This window comes from Neoarius graeffei, chromosome 5 (assembly GCF_027579695.1).
Source record: "Neoarius graeffei isolate fNeoGra1 chromosome 5, fNeoGra1.pri, whole genome shotgun sequence".
Lineage (NCBI taxonomy): Eukaryota > Metazoa > Chordata > Actinopteri > Siluriformes > Ariidae > Neoarius > Neoarius graeffei.
In genome coordinates, this window is record NC_083573.1 from 40,694,798 (window position 1) to 40,712,858 (window position 18,061).

The 18,061-nt window shown below is 40.8% G+C and overlaps 1 protein-coding gene across 4 annotated transcripts; it reads left to right on the forward strand.

The window, feature by feature from the left end:
- The first annotated feature begins 696 nt into the window (after positions 1 to 696).
- rusc1 (RUN and SH3 domain containing 1) lies at positions 697 to 14,029 on the forward strand. Of its 4 annotated transcripts, XM_060921705.1 has the most exons (11): positions 697 to 763; positions 4,690 to 4,809; positions 4,927 to 5,003; positions 5,183 to 5,200; positions 5,411 to 5,585; positions 5,924 to 6,029; positions 6,154 to 6,200; positions 6,341 to 7,046; positions 10,456 to 10,620; positions 10,961 to 11,145; positions 12,932 to 14,029. In XM_060921705.1, exons 2-10 carry the CDS (start codon positions 4,740 to 4,742, stop codon positions 11,124 to 11,126), a joined length of 1,530 nt encoding a protein of 509 aa, XP_060777688.1. In that variant the 5' UTR covers positions 697 to 763; positions 4,690 to 4,739; the 3' UTR covers positions 11,127 to 11,145; positions 12,932 to 14,029. The 4 variants fall into 4 exon arrangements, with proteins under 4 accessions (XP_060777688.1, XP_060777686.1, XP_060777689.1 ...); XM_060921703.1 differs by having other exon boundaries at positions 10,961 to 14,029; XM_060921704.1 differs by lacking the exon at positions 697 to 763 and adding an exon at positions 837 to 945 and having other exon boundaries at positions 10,961 to 14,029.
- Positions 14,030 to 18,061: the final 4,032 nt, after the last annotated feature.

Here is an 18,061-nt window from a genome sequence, read left to right on the forward strand (position 1 = left end):
ATCTCTCTTTGTCTCTTGTTTTCTTTCTCTCTTTGTACTTTTAGTTTAGCTTCTGCATCTATGTGTATTTTTCTCTTAAATAGTTTCTTTGAAATCGATTTAACCCCAATTTATGTAAAGTATATTTTTGTCTATTGTTATGGATTGTACAGTGAAATGAAGAAAATAAAAATGACATTCCAAGCCTTTAGAAGCCACCACACTTTGAAATGTTCAAGATGGCTGACACACTGACCATTGCTACATAGAAGACACGTTATGAATAGAAAGTGGACATTCTCGATATTAAAGGGTTGTTCTGCAATGGCTCCATTTGTTATTGTTATTTAGTGGAAAACATTAGTGTGTGAAGTGTTACTATCCAGAACAAAAGATGTTCAGTTGGCTGGTATAATGTGTGCTCTGTGAATATTGTACATTGTGTGTGATTTAAAATGGAGAGCGCACATTCAATCCATGAAGGCCTTGGTAATTAGCAAATATGTTGAACTAAGTTTGTTTAATGGGGTAGAATAATAAAATCCAGAACTGGAGACTAACAGCACTATGCTAGATGTATTTTCATAAATAAACGTAGGCCCATAAAACACATAAATAAAGTAGGTTTGTGCATTTATGTTAGAGGTGGTGATGTTGTAGGCAGGCAGTTGATGGTGTTGTGTGCCTTTAAGAGGTAGGAGGGCAGGTCTTAGATGTCGCCACCAATGACAGAACAGAAAATGCAACCGTAGCAAAACAGGAAGTGAAGCTGGCAACGAATAAGGTAACAGAGTCTTTCTATGAATAAATAAATGACATTTTATTTAATGGCAGTATAAATGACATTTAGGGTAGGCGCCTGATCTGTTTGTGAGACACACCATTACTACACAGTACGGTACATGTCGTCTGTGTGATTCATCACAGTGTGCTCACATTCCTTTGGTGACCAGCAGAAAGTTAAAGGTATTCAAGATCCCTGAACGATCAGGACTAATTGAACTGTTATCTAGCTCATGATATGGATATGTACACTAGGTACTACATTTACCGTATGAAAGGCAATGATCAGGACTCGGCTTTGCTTCACAGGCTGACTGAAAAAGAGAACAGTTGTTAGAAAGAGTAGACTCCATTTTTAAGAAAGGTCACTTGGATGGATTTTATATTTTTGTTTGTTTGCTTGCCTGAAAATAGTGAAAAGTGCTTCTTTAGGACGACTTATGGTTCTCTCCACTCTAAGTGGGCTTTTCTAAAGCTGGGGAAATCTGAAACTAAACCTGGTCCTCATAGACTTTTCCCTCTCGGAGCTTAATGTCAAAACCACATGCTGCAAGATGTAAACAGAGCAATGGTGTTAACGCTTCCAGACAAACTATTCACTTATAAAAGTCCCATTTTAATGCAGCAGAAAGATATAAAACACTGGGTGTGGTCACTTGTACCATTCCTGAGGTGAAACTTTACCTTCTTAGAAAGCACGGTTTGATAATTTGCTTATAATAATGGATGACTTTCAGTCTTTCTTTTCAGAAGTATGTCAGATTAATTAGTAATACGCAATAAAAGAGATTCAGTTTCATGCCATCTTAATCAGTAATGAACTATTCACTGCAAAATATTTAACAGTTATTCCACGAAATCGAGTCGTACATGAGCTGATAGCCGAGAAGGCGCATAGCACTGAGTTGGGTACTGTATAAGCCATGTACGACGAGATTGAGTGGAATAGCTGTTTTATTCTATCCACATTCACTGGATTCTGAGAAACAGCATTTTTATTTTTATTTTTTGCAAATTCGATGAATAAAAACTTTATACAAAAATGTCTGCCAAAATCATTTCCGCTTAGAATGTAAACAAGCTGGCAAAATGACAGTAGAAATTTGTGAAAAAGGCCATAATAATAATAATTCTTGAAAAATAAAAAAATGATGCATTCTTACCATCAAATGCTTTTATTCCATATATTGTTGGGTTTTTTGGGTTGTTTTTTTTTTGGGGGGGGGGTTGTTTTCTCATTCTCATTATCTCTAGCCGCTTTATCCTGTTCTACAGGGTCGCAGGCAAGCTGGAGCCTATCCCAGCTGACTACGGGCGAAAGGCGGGGTACACCCTGGACAAGTCGCCAGGTCATCACAGGGCTGACACAGACACAGACAACCATTCACACTCACATTCACACCTACGGTCAATTTAGAGTCACCAGTTAACCTAACCTGCATGTCTTTGGACTGTGGGGGAAACCGGAGCACCCAGAGGAAACCCACACGGACACGGGGAGAGCATGCAAACTCCGCACAGAAAGGCCCTCGCCGGCCACGGGGCTCGAACCCGGACCTTCTTGCTGTGAGGCGACAGCGCTAACCACTACACCACCATGCCGCCTGGGGTTGTTTTCGAGTAGAGTTTTTATTTCGTCCTCGGTTGGTTCAGCAACACGCTCTGCCATTTTGTTTTTCTCTACTCACAGTATATGAACTGATAGCCTCGTAGTAAAGTAGCCAATCAGAGCGCACGATTGCTCATATCTAGTAAATGTGGATAGAATAATGACTAATGTTCCTGTATCCGGAGATCACTGGGAATTCCGAACTGGGATGCTGTTGTAATGTTTTAAAGATCTCTGAAAATGTTCATGTATGTACTGTTTTAACTTTCATATCAAGCTACTTTTGTCTTTTTCCCATGGTCAGTGGTGTGTCCTCTGATTCACAGTGCTCTAATGTTTGTGTCATGTTATGAGTAAGAAGTTCTTACACGTAGCGTGAGCATGCTGTAATTGTGTAAATCTTCTCCAGGCTGCTTTCATATTTGACATTAGCATTTATTGTTCTTTCAGAATGACTCTTATTAACATTCTCTCCATTCTCTCTCTTTCTCCCTGTTTCTTTGCTATGTGCTTATTGAATCATTTCTTCTTTTACCACTTCACCCTTGTCTTTTAACACCTTCGCTTCCGATATTCCTGGACCATTCCTGCATCGCTTTGCTTGTCCTGCTGTTTTATAATGTTTTTGTTCCCATGCTTTATGCTGAAGTATCCTCACCTCCCCTGTCTTTAGCCTTGCCTAGCATTTTGCCCTCACCCTATTATCTGCACTCCAGCTCGCCATCCCAAGCGCCCTTGTTTTACCGTTCAGACTTTTATAGGAATCAGTCAAAAACTCAGTCTCTTCAGGAACATCCCAGAGACCCTTCGTGTCATATGAATCCCACTTCTGACTCTGTTGCAGACTACACTGACTCTGTCTTCTGCACTGACTCACAAAAGCAAGCAGAATTTTTCTGTAATCATGAGAATACTTCTAGTGGCATCGGTCACAGTAATTCAGACAGCTTAATGGATTCTTTGTATCAGTACTCTGATACCAAGAACAACAAGAGCTGTTACTATAGAAGGGAGTCTGGTAGCAACTTTGAGTCATTATATGATAACCATTTAGATTCAAACAGTAATATAGATTCGCTCTACTGTGATGACGAATACAGGAAGAAAACCATGACTGACAAACCATCTCCAAGCACATACGCTGAAGGCAATACAACCCCATACAAAAATATTGATGTGATACGGTATGTTAATGCAGAAAAGCTCAACAAACTGAGTGATGGTACCAAAGACACCAAGGAAGATGTGAATTCCATGTTCAGCTTTGAGGAGGACAGAGTCCCAGGTTCAGTTGGCAATACATTTATTGACCAGAACATTTTGGATGACAAATCCCATAGCTCACCCTTCCCTACCCTGTATCTCTACCACCCTAAAAATTGCCCTCTTCATAAAGGAGCTCCTCCACGCTTGTCCCCTGTAGGAGCAATTTCACCCCCTCACAGGACAGGGCCTCCGTCTCCAGGGGCCAGCATGTCCCGTCTCTGTTCGCCCCTGTTCCCTCGCAGTCACACGCTGCCTGCTCTTGCTGCCCCGCTCTATTACCCCTACCTATACACCCCCCCAGCTCCGGCTCCTCTCAGGGAGCCTCTGACCCCCAAACTCGAATCTAAGCAGAATGCATCACCGTTCTTGCTGAGTAAGAGATCATTACATATTTCTCATTCCTCTCTTCTTTATCGGCCATTTTAATTTTACTTTGTTTTTTTTTTTTTAATCTCCTCTCAGCACTTTGCTATGTTTTTGTATCATTGGATGTACATGTGTCTTGGGTTGAAACTGTTGTGCTGTCAGTGTCTGTTTGTGAGGTTTTAATTGCATGGATAAAGTGCATGGGCTTTAATATCTGCTTCCGTATTTTAGTATTACTGCTGTCTTTTTAAAAACTTTCTAATTATAAAACTTGTCTGTGAGTGTTACTCTATGTTGGATATATTATTTTTGTTTTGTTTTTTTAATTATTATTTCTTGTAATAAAGAAATTAAGGTTTCTCGTTGGTGTTTTTATGCATGCTTGTGTACTGATGATGCTAACAGCCTTAACCTCGAATGCATGCATTTAAGTCAGTGTGTGTTCAGGTAAAAAAAAAAAAAAACTTTCTCTGACATATTAAATCCAGAAGAACACTAATTTCTGTATAAAACTAATTTCTGTGTCAATACTAACATTAAGCTACTGTACTTCTTGTGTACAGTGTATATACCTCCAAAAAACTCTGCATAAGGTCATTTTAGTATCAAATGTAGCATAGCAAAGTGTGGATTTAAGTGTAGTATTTCAGTAGACGAGTTTATTATTTTGTCTCTACATGTTCTAGCTGTTCGCAGCTTGTCCTTTGCTGGTTCTGCTGCAAAAGCAGAGGCCTGGATGGGCGACGATGGGAAGCCCCCACTGATAGGTGGTGGATTGTCTCCTCTTTGCCTGCAGGAAAAACGAGGTATATAGAACAAACCTGTATCCAGACCCAAACATTCACATACAAGTTATTTTATCTGCTATGAAGATTTATTGCCTGTGGGTGAAATTGAGAATGCTGGGTGTTTTTGTCTCCCAGCTCTCATCAGTGCAGTCAGTGTGGCAGTGGAAGACATTCTGGCTCAGTTCAGCTCCTCTAGGACTCTTGTGCAGAAGGTTGGTTGCACTCTGTAACTGTAACACGTACTGTACACTATGGGTAAATTTACAGAATACACACTGTTTCTACTTACATTGTTTTTTATACCTTCCTTATATTCTTTTGTTCTGTCTTTCTCTCCATATGGCTTGCACATACTCAATATCAATTCTTTTTTATTTTTATTTTTGTCCAGATTCACTCAACAGATGAGGTATTTAAATGTTCATCTTAGAGTATGGGTAACGTCACTAACTCCATGCACCATGCCTTTATTTCTCATCCCTGCTTCTTCTCCTCCCTGTTTTCTCTTCTTCCCATTTACATCCGAAACTGCCTCCTTTCCCTATGTTTTTCTTTCTCTTCTTCGATCCTCCACGACTGCCTCGCCTGCTTTTGTTTCCTCCTCCTTCTCTCTAACCAGGCTCTCTCTGGAGACAGCAGTGTAAACCCCACTCTGGGTCGGCTGGTGTTGCAGTGCCTTTGCCCGGCCCTGCACGGCCTTCTCTGTGACGGACTCAAGCCCCATCAGAGTGATCTCATCACAGGCAGGAGGCCAAATTCACCCTGGGGATTGGTTCAGGCCTCCACTAAACCAGGTATGAATTAGATTTTATTTCTGCTCTGTTCCATTTCTCTGTTTATCTGTGCACATATCATATCTCTTTTTTTCCTGGCACTCAGAATCCCTGCAGTGTTGAATCACCCATCTGTCATCCCCCTTATTTTTCATCCTGCATCATCCAGTATTCCCTCCCCTCTTTCCTCACATTTCATTTCCTGCATAATATCTTGGTATGCTATGCTGCACTTAAGCAGTGTTATGCAGGAGTAATTAAGTACACGGAGTTTATTTATTCATAGTTGTGTGAGGCAGCCCTTAATGGTTTAACAACTTCTAGAATTAACTGTCTTGTTTTTCCTGGTGGTCCTTCAGGCCCAAACACCCAGGCTTTGTACAGTTTGCAGGCTAAAGTGGCTGCACTTCCACAGCTCAAGCAAAGCCGGCACAGGTTTAATGCCTTCCTGTTCGGCCTTCTCAAGTAAGCACCAGAATACTTGGTTATTTTTAGCCATTTTCTCTACTTTTCTATTTTTGTTGTCAAGCAAGCATACATGCTATATGTATCTTCTTTCATCGTCTCTATTCTTGGCTCCCTCTTGCAGTATCAAGCGCCTTGATTACTGGCTTTCCCACTTACAGACCTGCCATGGTGAGTGTGACTAGTAACCAACTATGTTCTAGTCCTTGCCTCCAGCTCCTGTCTGTTCTCTTCTCTTGTCCGTATTGTATTTGTATTCCGTCACTCATCCTCAAAGCGTCACATCCTGCTTCTTCCTCTTGCACTTTCAGATGTCCTGGAAACATATTACTGGCCAACATCCTTCATGCGCCTTTCAGGCACTTTTTGCCAGCCTCTCTTTGAAGAGCTTCTCCTCATGCTGCAGCCTCTCTCCCTCCTGACCTTCAACCTCGATCTTCTATTCCAGCACCACCACTTCGACCCACTGTCCCCTGCACTCAGCCCTCCCAGGCGTAGCCCACAGTCATCCAGTCCAGACCAGCCTCAGACCAATGGGCAATATCTGAAGAATGTTTTCAAACAAAGCTTCACTGATCCCAAAGCAGCCAGCCACAATTCAAGTCCCACAAGCACATCCAGTTCGGGCCCCACCTATTGCAGGCCAATAGGAGGGACGGGTAAAGGAGAGACAAGTCCACAACTGCAATGGCTTCAGGAGAAGGAGATAATAGCCCCTCCTAGTATCTGGAGTGGGAGTAGCTTCAGCCAGCAGGCAGGTCAGGCTCTTCAGCAAGGTTGGGGGGCTATGATACGTTGGAGTGAGCGTTTAGGGCAGAACTGGAATGGTTTGGCTTCTACTGGTTTGTCAGAGGAGGCCAAAGCACACACCGTACCGGATCTGAATACACCCTCCAGTTCTGATTGTCCAAAGAGCCCAGGTCAGGAGCTTCTGACTGCTGAGGGTGAAACAGTTTCTTGGGGTTTAGGCAGACTGTTTGGAGTATCCAAAAGCCCCAACAACCCACCAACCAAACGGTGAGCTTCAGCTGTTTGCATTTTTTTTTTTATATCAAAACAGCATGTCAACATTTTCAGTACAGAACAAATGAGCAGTCTGTTTGGAACCATTGGAATAATTAGATAATAATCTATTGATTCCATATGTTCCATACTTTCAAAAATAACAATAATGTACTATTATTGGTATGCATGACAAATCAATGTGCAATGGTATTCATCTAATGGTTCTGTAACTTGGTACTGTATGTATGTTCCCTCCTTACTTCTTTATAGTTACATTTAATGTTGTGGAATATCTGCAAATCAAGATGGTTCCTCTTATCACTATAGCTTCTTCTTCCTCCTCTTCCTTGTCCAGCACTGTTGCCAGGACCCTATTGCTCCACATGTCATATTAATTGGAGCATAGTTTTATGCCGGATGCCCTTCCTGCTGCAACCCTCCCATTTCTAGGCTTGGGAAACAACCATTCACACACACACATTCACAACTATGGGCAATTTAGAGAAGCCAGTTAGCTTAACCTGCATGTCTTCAGACTGTGGGGGAACCTGGAGCACCCGGAGGAAGCCCACGCAGACACGGAGAGAACATGCAAACTCCACACAGAAAGGCCCCCGTCGGCCACTGGGTTCGAACCCAGAATCTTCTTACTGTGAGGCACTAACAGCACTAACCACTACACCACCATTACCATCCTGGTCTTATCACTATAGCTGCTACTGTATAACACAAGTGATAACAGAAACCAACATGTTTAGCAGATATTCCATAACATTAAATATAACTATAAATGGCTGAAAAGTACTTTGAAGTTACAAAAAACCTCTGACTGTTACAAAGTGCTGACACTGCAGACTCCTTCCTTAAACGTTAAATATCTTTCAGAAATCTTCACCTGTCATTGCCCTGTGTACATTATATACATGAGAACATGGGCTATTAGAAGGAGTAAATTATTATGTACTCACTGAGCACTTTATTAGGAACATTATAGTACTACTTAGACAAAACTTTATTTATCCCCAAAGGGCAACTAGAAGGGCGAAGAGCGGTACATTAAAAGAGCAAGAAAATAAAATCACAAAAAGAATAATCACAAAAATGGGTGGGCAAAAAAAAAAAAGGCAGCAGATAAAATATGGCAAATAAATAAAATGACGCGTGGATAAAATTAAAAAGACAATATGATTAGAGTGATATTGTAGTTAAAGTGACAAGGTGATATTGTAATATTGCACATCAGGACATGTGATATTGCACTAGAGTATTGTACAGAAGACTTAAGTTATTGTAACTGTCTTAGACTTCTTAGAGTTCAGGAGGAGAATAACACTTGGAACAAAGGTTGCTCTCCTCCTCTGGGTCTTACAGGCCGGACAGCGGAACCTGCGACCAGATGGCAGCTGCTCAAATGCCGGGAACAAAGCATGAGTCGAGTCCTTAAGAATTTGACGAGCCAGGCCGCTAGCCTGCTGCTCGCACACAGTATTCAGGTGTCGAGCAGGAAGTCCAATAATCTTAGAACACACCTTGACAATATTATGCAGGTGGTTCCTATCCTGTACAGTAATGGAGTAATACACAGCAAAATCCCCAGTGTTGAATTAACACCCAGAGTGTTGATTTAACACCCTACTGTGTTTATATAGGTCCAGTTGGACACAAATTAACTCTGAAAGTGTTAATTCAGCACTGAGGAATTTGCTGTGTACCAACAGCATATAGAAAAAGCTAAAACACTTTCAATGAATGTATAATAGAATGTCAACAAGATGTTCTGACTGACAGAAAAAGAGTTCAGTTTCCTTAGTAGGTACATCCTCTGGTGGCACTTCCTCAGGATCCCTTCTGTGTTGGAAGAGAACCTCAGTTGGCAGTCCAGAATGGTTCCCAGGTATTTATATTCCTCAACTGTCTCGACCGGAAAACCGTGGACCATAGTGGTGACAGCCACCGCCAGTTCCCTTTGGCTGCTGGAGAAGGTCACCACCATCTCCTTAGTTTTACTAACATTCAACTCCAGGCAGGAAGAGTCACACCACTCTACGAACTGCTGAAGAGCAGGTCCATGATGGAGGGAAGGGCCGGACAGGAGAACTGTGTCATCAGCAAACTTAACCAGGTGACAGTTGGGGTACTACTGGTTAGAGCTTCCCTTTGCTCTCAAAACAACCTCAATTCTTAGTAGCATTGTTTCACCAAGATGTTGGAAACATTCCTTTGGAATTCTGGTCCACGTTAAAATTTTTGCATCATGCAATTCCTGCAGATTTTTCAGATGCTCTTTCATGCTGCAAATCTCTTGTTCTACCACATCCCAAAGGCGTTTTACTGGATTCAGATCTGGTGACTGGGAAGGCCACTGACGAACAATGAACCCGCTGTCATGTTCATGAAACCAGTTTGAGACAACGTTTGCTTTGTGACATGGTGCATTGTCATGCTGGAAGTAGTCACTAGAAGATGGTAAATTGTAGCCATGGAGGGTCAACGACAATACTCAGATAAGTTGTGGCATTCAAGTGAGTGATTGATTGGTATTAACAGGCCCAAAGTGTGCCAAGAAAACATTCCCCACACCATTACACGACCTCCACCAGCCTGGACTGTTGACACAAGGCAAGTTTGGTCTATGGATTCATGCTATTAGTGCCAAATTCTGACCCTACCATCAGTGTGTCTCAGCAGAAATTGAGATTCATCAGACCAGGCTACATTTTTCCAGTCTTCAACTGTCCAGTTTTGGTGATCCTGTGCACACTGCAGCCTCTGAGTTACATAAATTATGTCAGCTTGGCCCAGTTTGGTGATTCTCCATTGAGAGTGTGTCTCTCTCATCAACAGGGCGTTTCTGTCAGCAGAACTGTCACTCACTGGATGTTTTTCTTTATTGCATCATTCTGAATAAACTCTAGAGACTGTTGTGTGGGAAAATCCCAGTCGTTCAGCAGTTATAGAAACACTCAAACCAGTCCTTCTGGCACCAACAATCATTCCATGGTCAAAATCACTGAGATCCCTCCCCCCCCTCCCATTCTGATGGTTGATGTGAACATTACCTGAAGCTATTGGTCTATGTCTGCATGATTTGATGCACTTCACTGCAGCCACATGATTGGTTGATTAAATAATTGAATGCATGAGTAGGTGTACAGGTAATAAAGTGCTCAGTGAGTGTACACCCCTACATTCCCCTACATAACATGCTGTTATAGAAAATTAATAACTTCCCGATCCATATCAAGAATTCAGCAGGACGGTGGTATAAAATTGTCACGTGATCGTTATTAGTAATTGCGTGAGTTTTTGTTTATGCGCTTCTGAAAGTGTGGAAATGAAATGCACTGGTCTTGTATAGCAGACTGCACTTAACCATATAAATCACTTTTTTCTCATCCATCTTTTTTCCTCGATCTTTCAGGCGTCCTTCTCACTGGCTGAATCCTGGTATAACAGTTCTGTCCCGCATATCAAGCACAGGTCAGGCCTTTTTGCCAGAGAAGATTGAGCCTGGAAAAAAAGAAGCGAGGGAAAGCAGCAAAAATGATAAGTGTAAAGAAACTGGTGACCAACCAAAACCTCAAAGGTAAATTCAAATCGTAAACTTGATCATGATAGATGATGCTTTTTCGATTCTAATAAGGTTAACCACCTGGGCTTAGATCGTGAACAATGGTTTGCATTCGTAGATAACTCCTTCCTGATTAGTTTCTGTTCAAACCCCACATCTGTAAATAGGCTCAAGATTCAGGGTAATATATAGACACAACTCCAGTCACCTACACTTGCTACTTTTAAACATTTCAGAATGATTTGAATAACTACAGCACTTTGTAGACACTTAGAGTTTGATGTTTAAGCAGGATTTGATGCAAACTGCAACATTCCTATGGCTTCTGATGGGAACCTTATCACTGGGTCTGCAGGGCGGTCAGAACTCTGTGCGATCACATGGGTACAGGAGCAGAGCTGAGCTTCAAAAAGGGGGAGGAGCTCTTACTTCTTGGAGGCGTAGACCAAGACTGGATTCGCTGTCGCCAAGGTGACAAGGAGGGCCTTGTACCGATTGGTTATGCATCACTCATCATGTGACTCCTACTTGGATGATCATGTGAGTTGAAGTGAAGTGAATCCATACCACGGACTGCAATGTTAAAAAGAGAAGGGTGTATACACTGATATTTATTTCATGTCCTAACTTCTAAATAGTTATTAGGGACTGTGCAGAAATGCTCAGCTCTCTTGCCTGGTGTGTGATGTTTCGTGTTTTTTCTCTAGCATTCATCTAAACATATATGATATTGTATAAATTATACATTAACATAAAAATATATATATATTAATTAAATATAGAAATTCAGATTAATCAAATTCAAATCATAAACTTGATCATGATAGATAGGCAGATAGACATGAAGATTAAAATAATAGTTTTAAAAAACAGATTAGTCATTATGTAGTCCATGTCCAAGATGATTAGAATTCATTATCTTGAGTTATGAAATGTCCCATCCATATAATACAGCTTATTCCAAATATCAAGCTTGCTAATGGATTGTAAAAGAGAGCATATATATCCATTTGTGTGTTTGCCCAAAATTACAGCTGTGTTTGGGTTTTGGGTGTATATCAGTAAAGGAGCTCCTTGCACGCTATCTTGTTATTTGTTTTCATATTACTATTAATTATGTAGATTACAAACATTCAGGCAAGTCATTATTGACTCCGTGACGAGGAAAAAGTGATGACTGTATGGATTTTCAGACATGCCCTGTGTCCGAAATCGCTCCCTACTCACTATATAGTGGGGACGCCATTTTGTAGTGCTGTCCGAAACCTTAGTGAGGATTATTTAAACCCTATATGGTGCACTCAAAGTATCCCACAATGCATCACGAAAAGTAGTGTACAACGATGGTCACTAACCAAAGCAATATATTCCATCATGCATTGTGGTTGCGCTGAAAGAAATCAAATTAAAAGTCTCAAATTTGATTTAATAAAAGGCAGCGACAAAGAAGAAAATATTCAGCCTTGATTTAAAAAAAAAAAAACTAAACTGAAAGATGCAGGTACTTTGTATTGATCAATGTGGGAAATGCGCTCAGTATAATATGTATTTATCACAAAAATACATGCATGTATTTATTATTTTGAAAACACACCAGTCGACTGATCTGGCACGTTTTAATTGTGCGAAAGTAATGACGTAAACACCAGCGCGACGGACTAATATCCGAAAGCGTTTTTTCATTTTACCAATGAGCTCAATATATAGTTCTCTATATAGTAATTCCCTATATAGGGAGTAGTGAACGAGTGAGCGAGTTCGGACACAGGGATGGATTAAGTCTAGAACAAGATAGATTTCTAGTTGGTAATCCCAGTAATTTAGCCTTAGGCTAGATTTTAATCTGTTTTAATCAGCTTACCAGATGTATTTATTTCAATTTTTACAATGCTGTTATCTCCCGATCACTTTTTAAAAGCCTGATAATGTAAAACTTGTACTACGATTGATGTTGTTGGCAGTAGAGTACTTTAGTGTAGTAGTGCACTGATCATTTTTAGTTGTTATTTGTTTCCTAAAGTGTGCTGACTAATGTGATTTAGAAGATTTTATCACTGACTATGCATATACCGTACTGTACTATTCACAAGACTCATCACTGGAGTAACCATATATGATTGATGGCATTACTTTAAAAAAAAAAAAATTGGTAATCCATGTGTGAATGCCTTGAATGGAGTTGCATGAACATATATTGAAGTAATTAGCATATTTATTATCAGTGTCAGAAGCAAGATGGCTTCGTTGTGTTGACGTCAGTACATTGATTCCCAAAAAACAATCATATAGTGGCTGTTATGTACTAAAGATTGTTGCATTTGCATAGGACCTAAACCTAAAGGTTGAAGGCGAGCATTTCCGATGAGCTGAGCATAGCAAGCATGTTGGAGAGGGGAGCACAGGGAACCCAGTGAAAATCAGTTGCTTCCACACTGGCTGATGCATTGAGCGCTGCTGATTTTGACGGCGTTCCTTCGCCATCTGTGCCTGCACCGACATGCCAGTTTGCATGGATGGCAGCTTCATCTCTTTAACCCACACCAACAAATGCTCACTATCACTGTGCCAGTTTACAGCAGCAAAGCTGTGGGCTACACACATCACCCACTTCGTAGAAAAATGCAGAGTATTTACAGCACCGCTAGACACCTGCGTGAATGTGTAATGTAAACATGCTCCACCTTTGCCAAGCCTCCGTTATATAAGCATTTCAGCAAACAGGCTCATGTCTTTTGTATTGGCCGGGAAAGTAAGTTTGACCTGTTTCAGAAAAGGTCACTTTGCATTTCTGCACTTGGTTACGTTTAAAGGCTGAGGGTTAAATATGTGGTATTATGGGTTTAGCTACACAGAATAACAGCTTAGATGTGAGTATCTTTTGATGTTGTGTTGTTACAGCTATGATAAATTCAAGGCTAAATTTTGTTTAATGAAATCCATATAGTGTTTTGTGGTTTGTTTTTTTTCTATTCTTACCTCAAAGGCAACATTTCATTGATGTATGGAAGTTTTTTCAGGAATTTCAGAAATTGTGATTTTTTTTTTCCCACTTTTTTAACTTTTTAAATAATTTTTTTGTAATATGTTTAACATTGTGAGATAAAGCCTTGGTTTGGTGGAGAAATAGATGTACTGGATAGTATTGTGGTATTGTTTTTGTTCTTGATGATTTGGCTGCTGTATCCATTTTTTTTTTGTCTATCTCTCTATCTATCTGCTGTGATGTGTAAGTGCGTATGTACCGTATGCATTACTGTGGCAGTGGGTTGTGTAGCTGTGTGTGATATAGCCCGCCACTGGTAGCACACTTCAGATACATAGTAGCCTGAGTACCCTGTTCGATTAACGTCATTCAATAGTCAACCAATTGCTTGCATGTGGGTGTTTTGTAAATATACCCAAATAAACTATTCAAATCAATAAATGTGCCTCAAGCTGTGATTTTGTTTTTAAGGGAGTTCTTTAGAGTATTGTTTCATGCGAGCAGGTACCGTATGAGTCATTCCTCATGGCCATGGTGGGAAAGGAGTGGTGAATCTTGCTTTTTAAATGGAGAAAAACACTTCAGAGTGAACCAGATGCAATTCATGCAGTAAATATGAGGAAGTAACACAGCTCAGATAGCCAGGCCAAGCCAAAACATAAATCTCAAACGAATTAATGATCGAAGAGAGGGCACAGATTGAAGAACATGTGCATCCACAATTATTGGCACCCCTTGTAAAAAGGGTTAGAAAAAAATCCACCTTTTGGTGAAGTAGCTTCATCTCACACTGAAAAAAATGAGAAAACTCCAACCTTTAATTGAAATAAATTTATTCAGAGATAAACAAATCCCTTATCAAGAAATAATTATTTTCAACAAAACCATTTGCCACTATTACTGGCACCCCTGCATTTAATACTTTGTACAATCTCTCTGTGGCGGCACGGTGGTGTAGTGGTTAGCGCTGTCGCCTCACAGCAAGAAGGTCCGGGTTTGAGCCCCGTGGCCGGCGAGGGCCTTTCTGTGCGGAGTTTGCATGTTCTCCCCGTGTCCGCATGGGTTTCCTCCGGGTGCTCTGGTTTCCCCCATAGTCCAAAGACATGCAGGTTAGGTTAACTGGTGACTCTAAATTGACCGTAGGTGTGAATGTGAGTGTGAATGGTTGTCTGTGTCTATGTGTCAGCCCTGTGATGACCTGGCGACTTGTCCAGGGTGTACCCCGCCTTTCGCCCGTAGTCAGCTGGGATAGGCTCCAGCTTGCCTGCGACCCTGTAGAACAGGATAAAGCGGCTACAGATAATGAGATGAGATGAGACAATCTCTCTGTCAGTAAAACAGCACTGGGTCTCTCTCTCTCCTATAACATTTTATAAGGTTGGAGATACAGAGCAGGGCATCTGAGACCGTTCCTCTTTATACAATCCCTCCAGATCCTCCAGGGTCCTCAGCCCTCTCTTGTGCACTCTCTGTCCTCTTCAGCTCACCCCACAGGTTTTCAATAGGGTTCAGGTCAGGGGACTGAGATGGCCAGGGCAGAAGTTTGATTCTGTGGTCAGTTAACCATTTTTGTGTTGATTTGGACATGTGCTTCAGATCGTTGTCCTGCTGGAAGATCCAGTGACGACACAGATTTAGTTTCCTGACACTGCAGCCAGATCTTGATTTAAAATGTCCTGGTATTTCATGGAGTCCATGATGCCATGTACTCTAACAAGGTTTCCAGGGCCTTTGGAGCAAAAACAGCCCCAAAACATCACAGAACCTCCACCATATTTTACAGTTGGGATCGGGTTCTTTTCATTATAGCCATCCTTCTTTTTATACCAAACTCACCTTGAGTGTTTATTGCCATAAAGCTCCATTTTTGTTACATCAGACCATAGAACACGGTTCCAGTCAAAGTTGTAGTCGCGTTTCACAAACTCCAGGTGCTTATGTTCATTTGTGGTCAACTGACAGAAAAGGCGTTTTTTTCTCACAGACCTTCCAAATAATCTGTTGGCATGGAGGTGGCATCTGATGGTGGTTTTGGAGACTTGGAAACCCCAAGAGTTTACTTTTTCTTGATTCACCAACCGTGATCCTTGGGGATTTTTTTTCTTTTTTTGCCTCTCTTCACTGTGTGGGTGCAAAATAAGTTTGGGTCCTCTTTCAGGAAAGTCTGTAACAGTTCCAGTTCTCATCTCATTATCTCTAGCCGCTTTATCCTTCTACAGGGTCGCAGGCAAGCTGGAGCCTATCCCAGCTGACTATGGGCGAAAGGCAGGGTACACCCTGGATAAGTCGCCAGGTCATCACAGGGCTGACACATAGACACAGACAACCATTCACACTCACATCTACGGTCAATTTAGAGTCACCACTTAACCTAACCTGCATGTCTTTGGACTGTGGGGGAAACCGGAGCACCCAGAGGAAACCCACGCGGAGAACATGCAAACTCCGCACAGAAAGGCCCTCGCCGGCCACGAACCCGGACCTTCTTACTGTGAGGCGACAGCGCTAACCACTATACCACCGTGCCGCCACAGTTCCAGTTGATGTCCACTTTTTTTTTTAATTGCACTAACAGTAGAAATGGACATTTTCAGGTGATTAGATATTTTTATAACCATTCCCTGGCTGATGAAGGTCAACACACTTCTCCCTCATTTGGTTTATGTGTTCTCGCTTGTATTTTCCATGTTGATGGATGACTAAGGGAGTTTGGCCTCTGTGTCACCTCATATTTGTTCCCCAGTTAATCAGGAAGTCATGGGTTACAGCTTGAAAGTTCCTACACATGCCAATCAACTCAAACATGTACAATTTAATGGGAAACATGCTTCAGGTACATTGTGTTCACAATCATTCCCAGGGGTGCCAAAATTAGTGGCATATGCTTTTGTTGAAAATAATTATTTCTTGACGTGTATATATAATGTTTCATAATTTAATATTTATTTTTAATAAATGTAATATTTGGTATTGTAAACTTTAGAATTGGAAATACTAGATCAATACGACTGACAATATTAAGATGTTTTCTCTTGCTAAGATTACTTTTTTTTGTAGTGTATGCATACAGTATATGTTAGATGTGAGTATTGTTTTCTAAAGTAGCTATAAATACCTGCACTCTATACATGTCCCTCTGTGAATGCAATTTTATTCACCACTAAATCAGCCCAAGATTTTTGACGTTAAATTTAGCTCATGATCATGTTTGCTTGGAACTCTTTTCATTTCTGCTCTTTTCAGTTCGAACCATGTGAGGGCAGTGTGTTTCTAGATCTTATTAATCTGGCGTCCTTCATTGTTGGAACCATACTGAGTATTATGAGTTAAGGTCACTTTAAATCTCCACATGTTCTTGGCTTTTTTCCCACCTCTAAAAGCTTTTACTCAGGAGTGGCTGTGGCTTATGCAGTGGAAATATTCAATCATGGATCATGACCTTAAAAAAACATAGAGCACTGTCCCAAATTTACTTCTATATAATTCAATGTTTAATGCATAATTCATATTTTTCACAAGTGAGTCCAATGCATATCACTATGATGACACCATTTGTTGTGGCTTGCAAGTATAGTAACACAAAACACCACAAGTTATGCTTTAATGGGAAGATGGAGCAGCCCAGGAAAAGTCTTTATGCCAATGTACTCCAATGTCTCCAGGGTAATATTCCTCTCTCACTGTCTCTTTTGCTGTCAGTATGCTAGAACCAAGAAATCATAAACACTAAATAGCAGCTGCAGGTGTCTTGGGAGCTGGCATAGATTGCTATAGGCAGGAGCCATGACAATATACAGTATGTTGCAAGAGAGTGAAAGAGACAGTAACCTGAGCTCAGGATTGAACTCCGGACCCTGGAGCTCGGTGACTCGGCAAAGCTACCTGCTGTGCCTCCAGGCTGCCTCAGATTTACTCTATGAATCTAAGAATGTCTCAGACTTTTGGAAATACACAATACACATGATACACACTTTTATTTTTTAATAATTAGAAGACAGTGCAAACAATAAAAAGGGTTTAAAAAAAACACAGTTGGTTTTGATTTACAGTGGTGCTTGAAAGTTTGTGAACCTTTTAGAATGTTCTATATTTCTGCATGACCTAAAACATCATCAGATTTCCACACAAGTCCTAAAAGTAGGTAAAGAGAACGCAGTTAAACAAATGAGACAAAAATATTATACTTGGTCATTTATTTATTGAGGAAAATGATCCAATATTACATATCTGTGAGTGGCAAAAGTATGTGAACCTCTAGGATTAGCAGTTAATTTGAAGGTGAAATTAGAGTCAGGTGTTTTCAATCAATGGGATGACAATCAGGTGTGAGTGGGCACCCTGTTTTATTTAAAGAACAGGGATCTATCAAAGTCTGATCTTCACAACACATGTTTGTGGAAGTGTCAAGTCAAGTTTATTTGTATAGCGCTTTTAACAATAAACATTGTCGCAAAGCAGCTTTACAGAATTTGA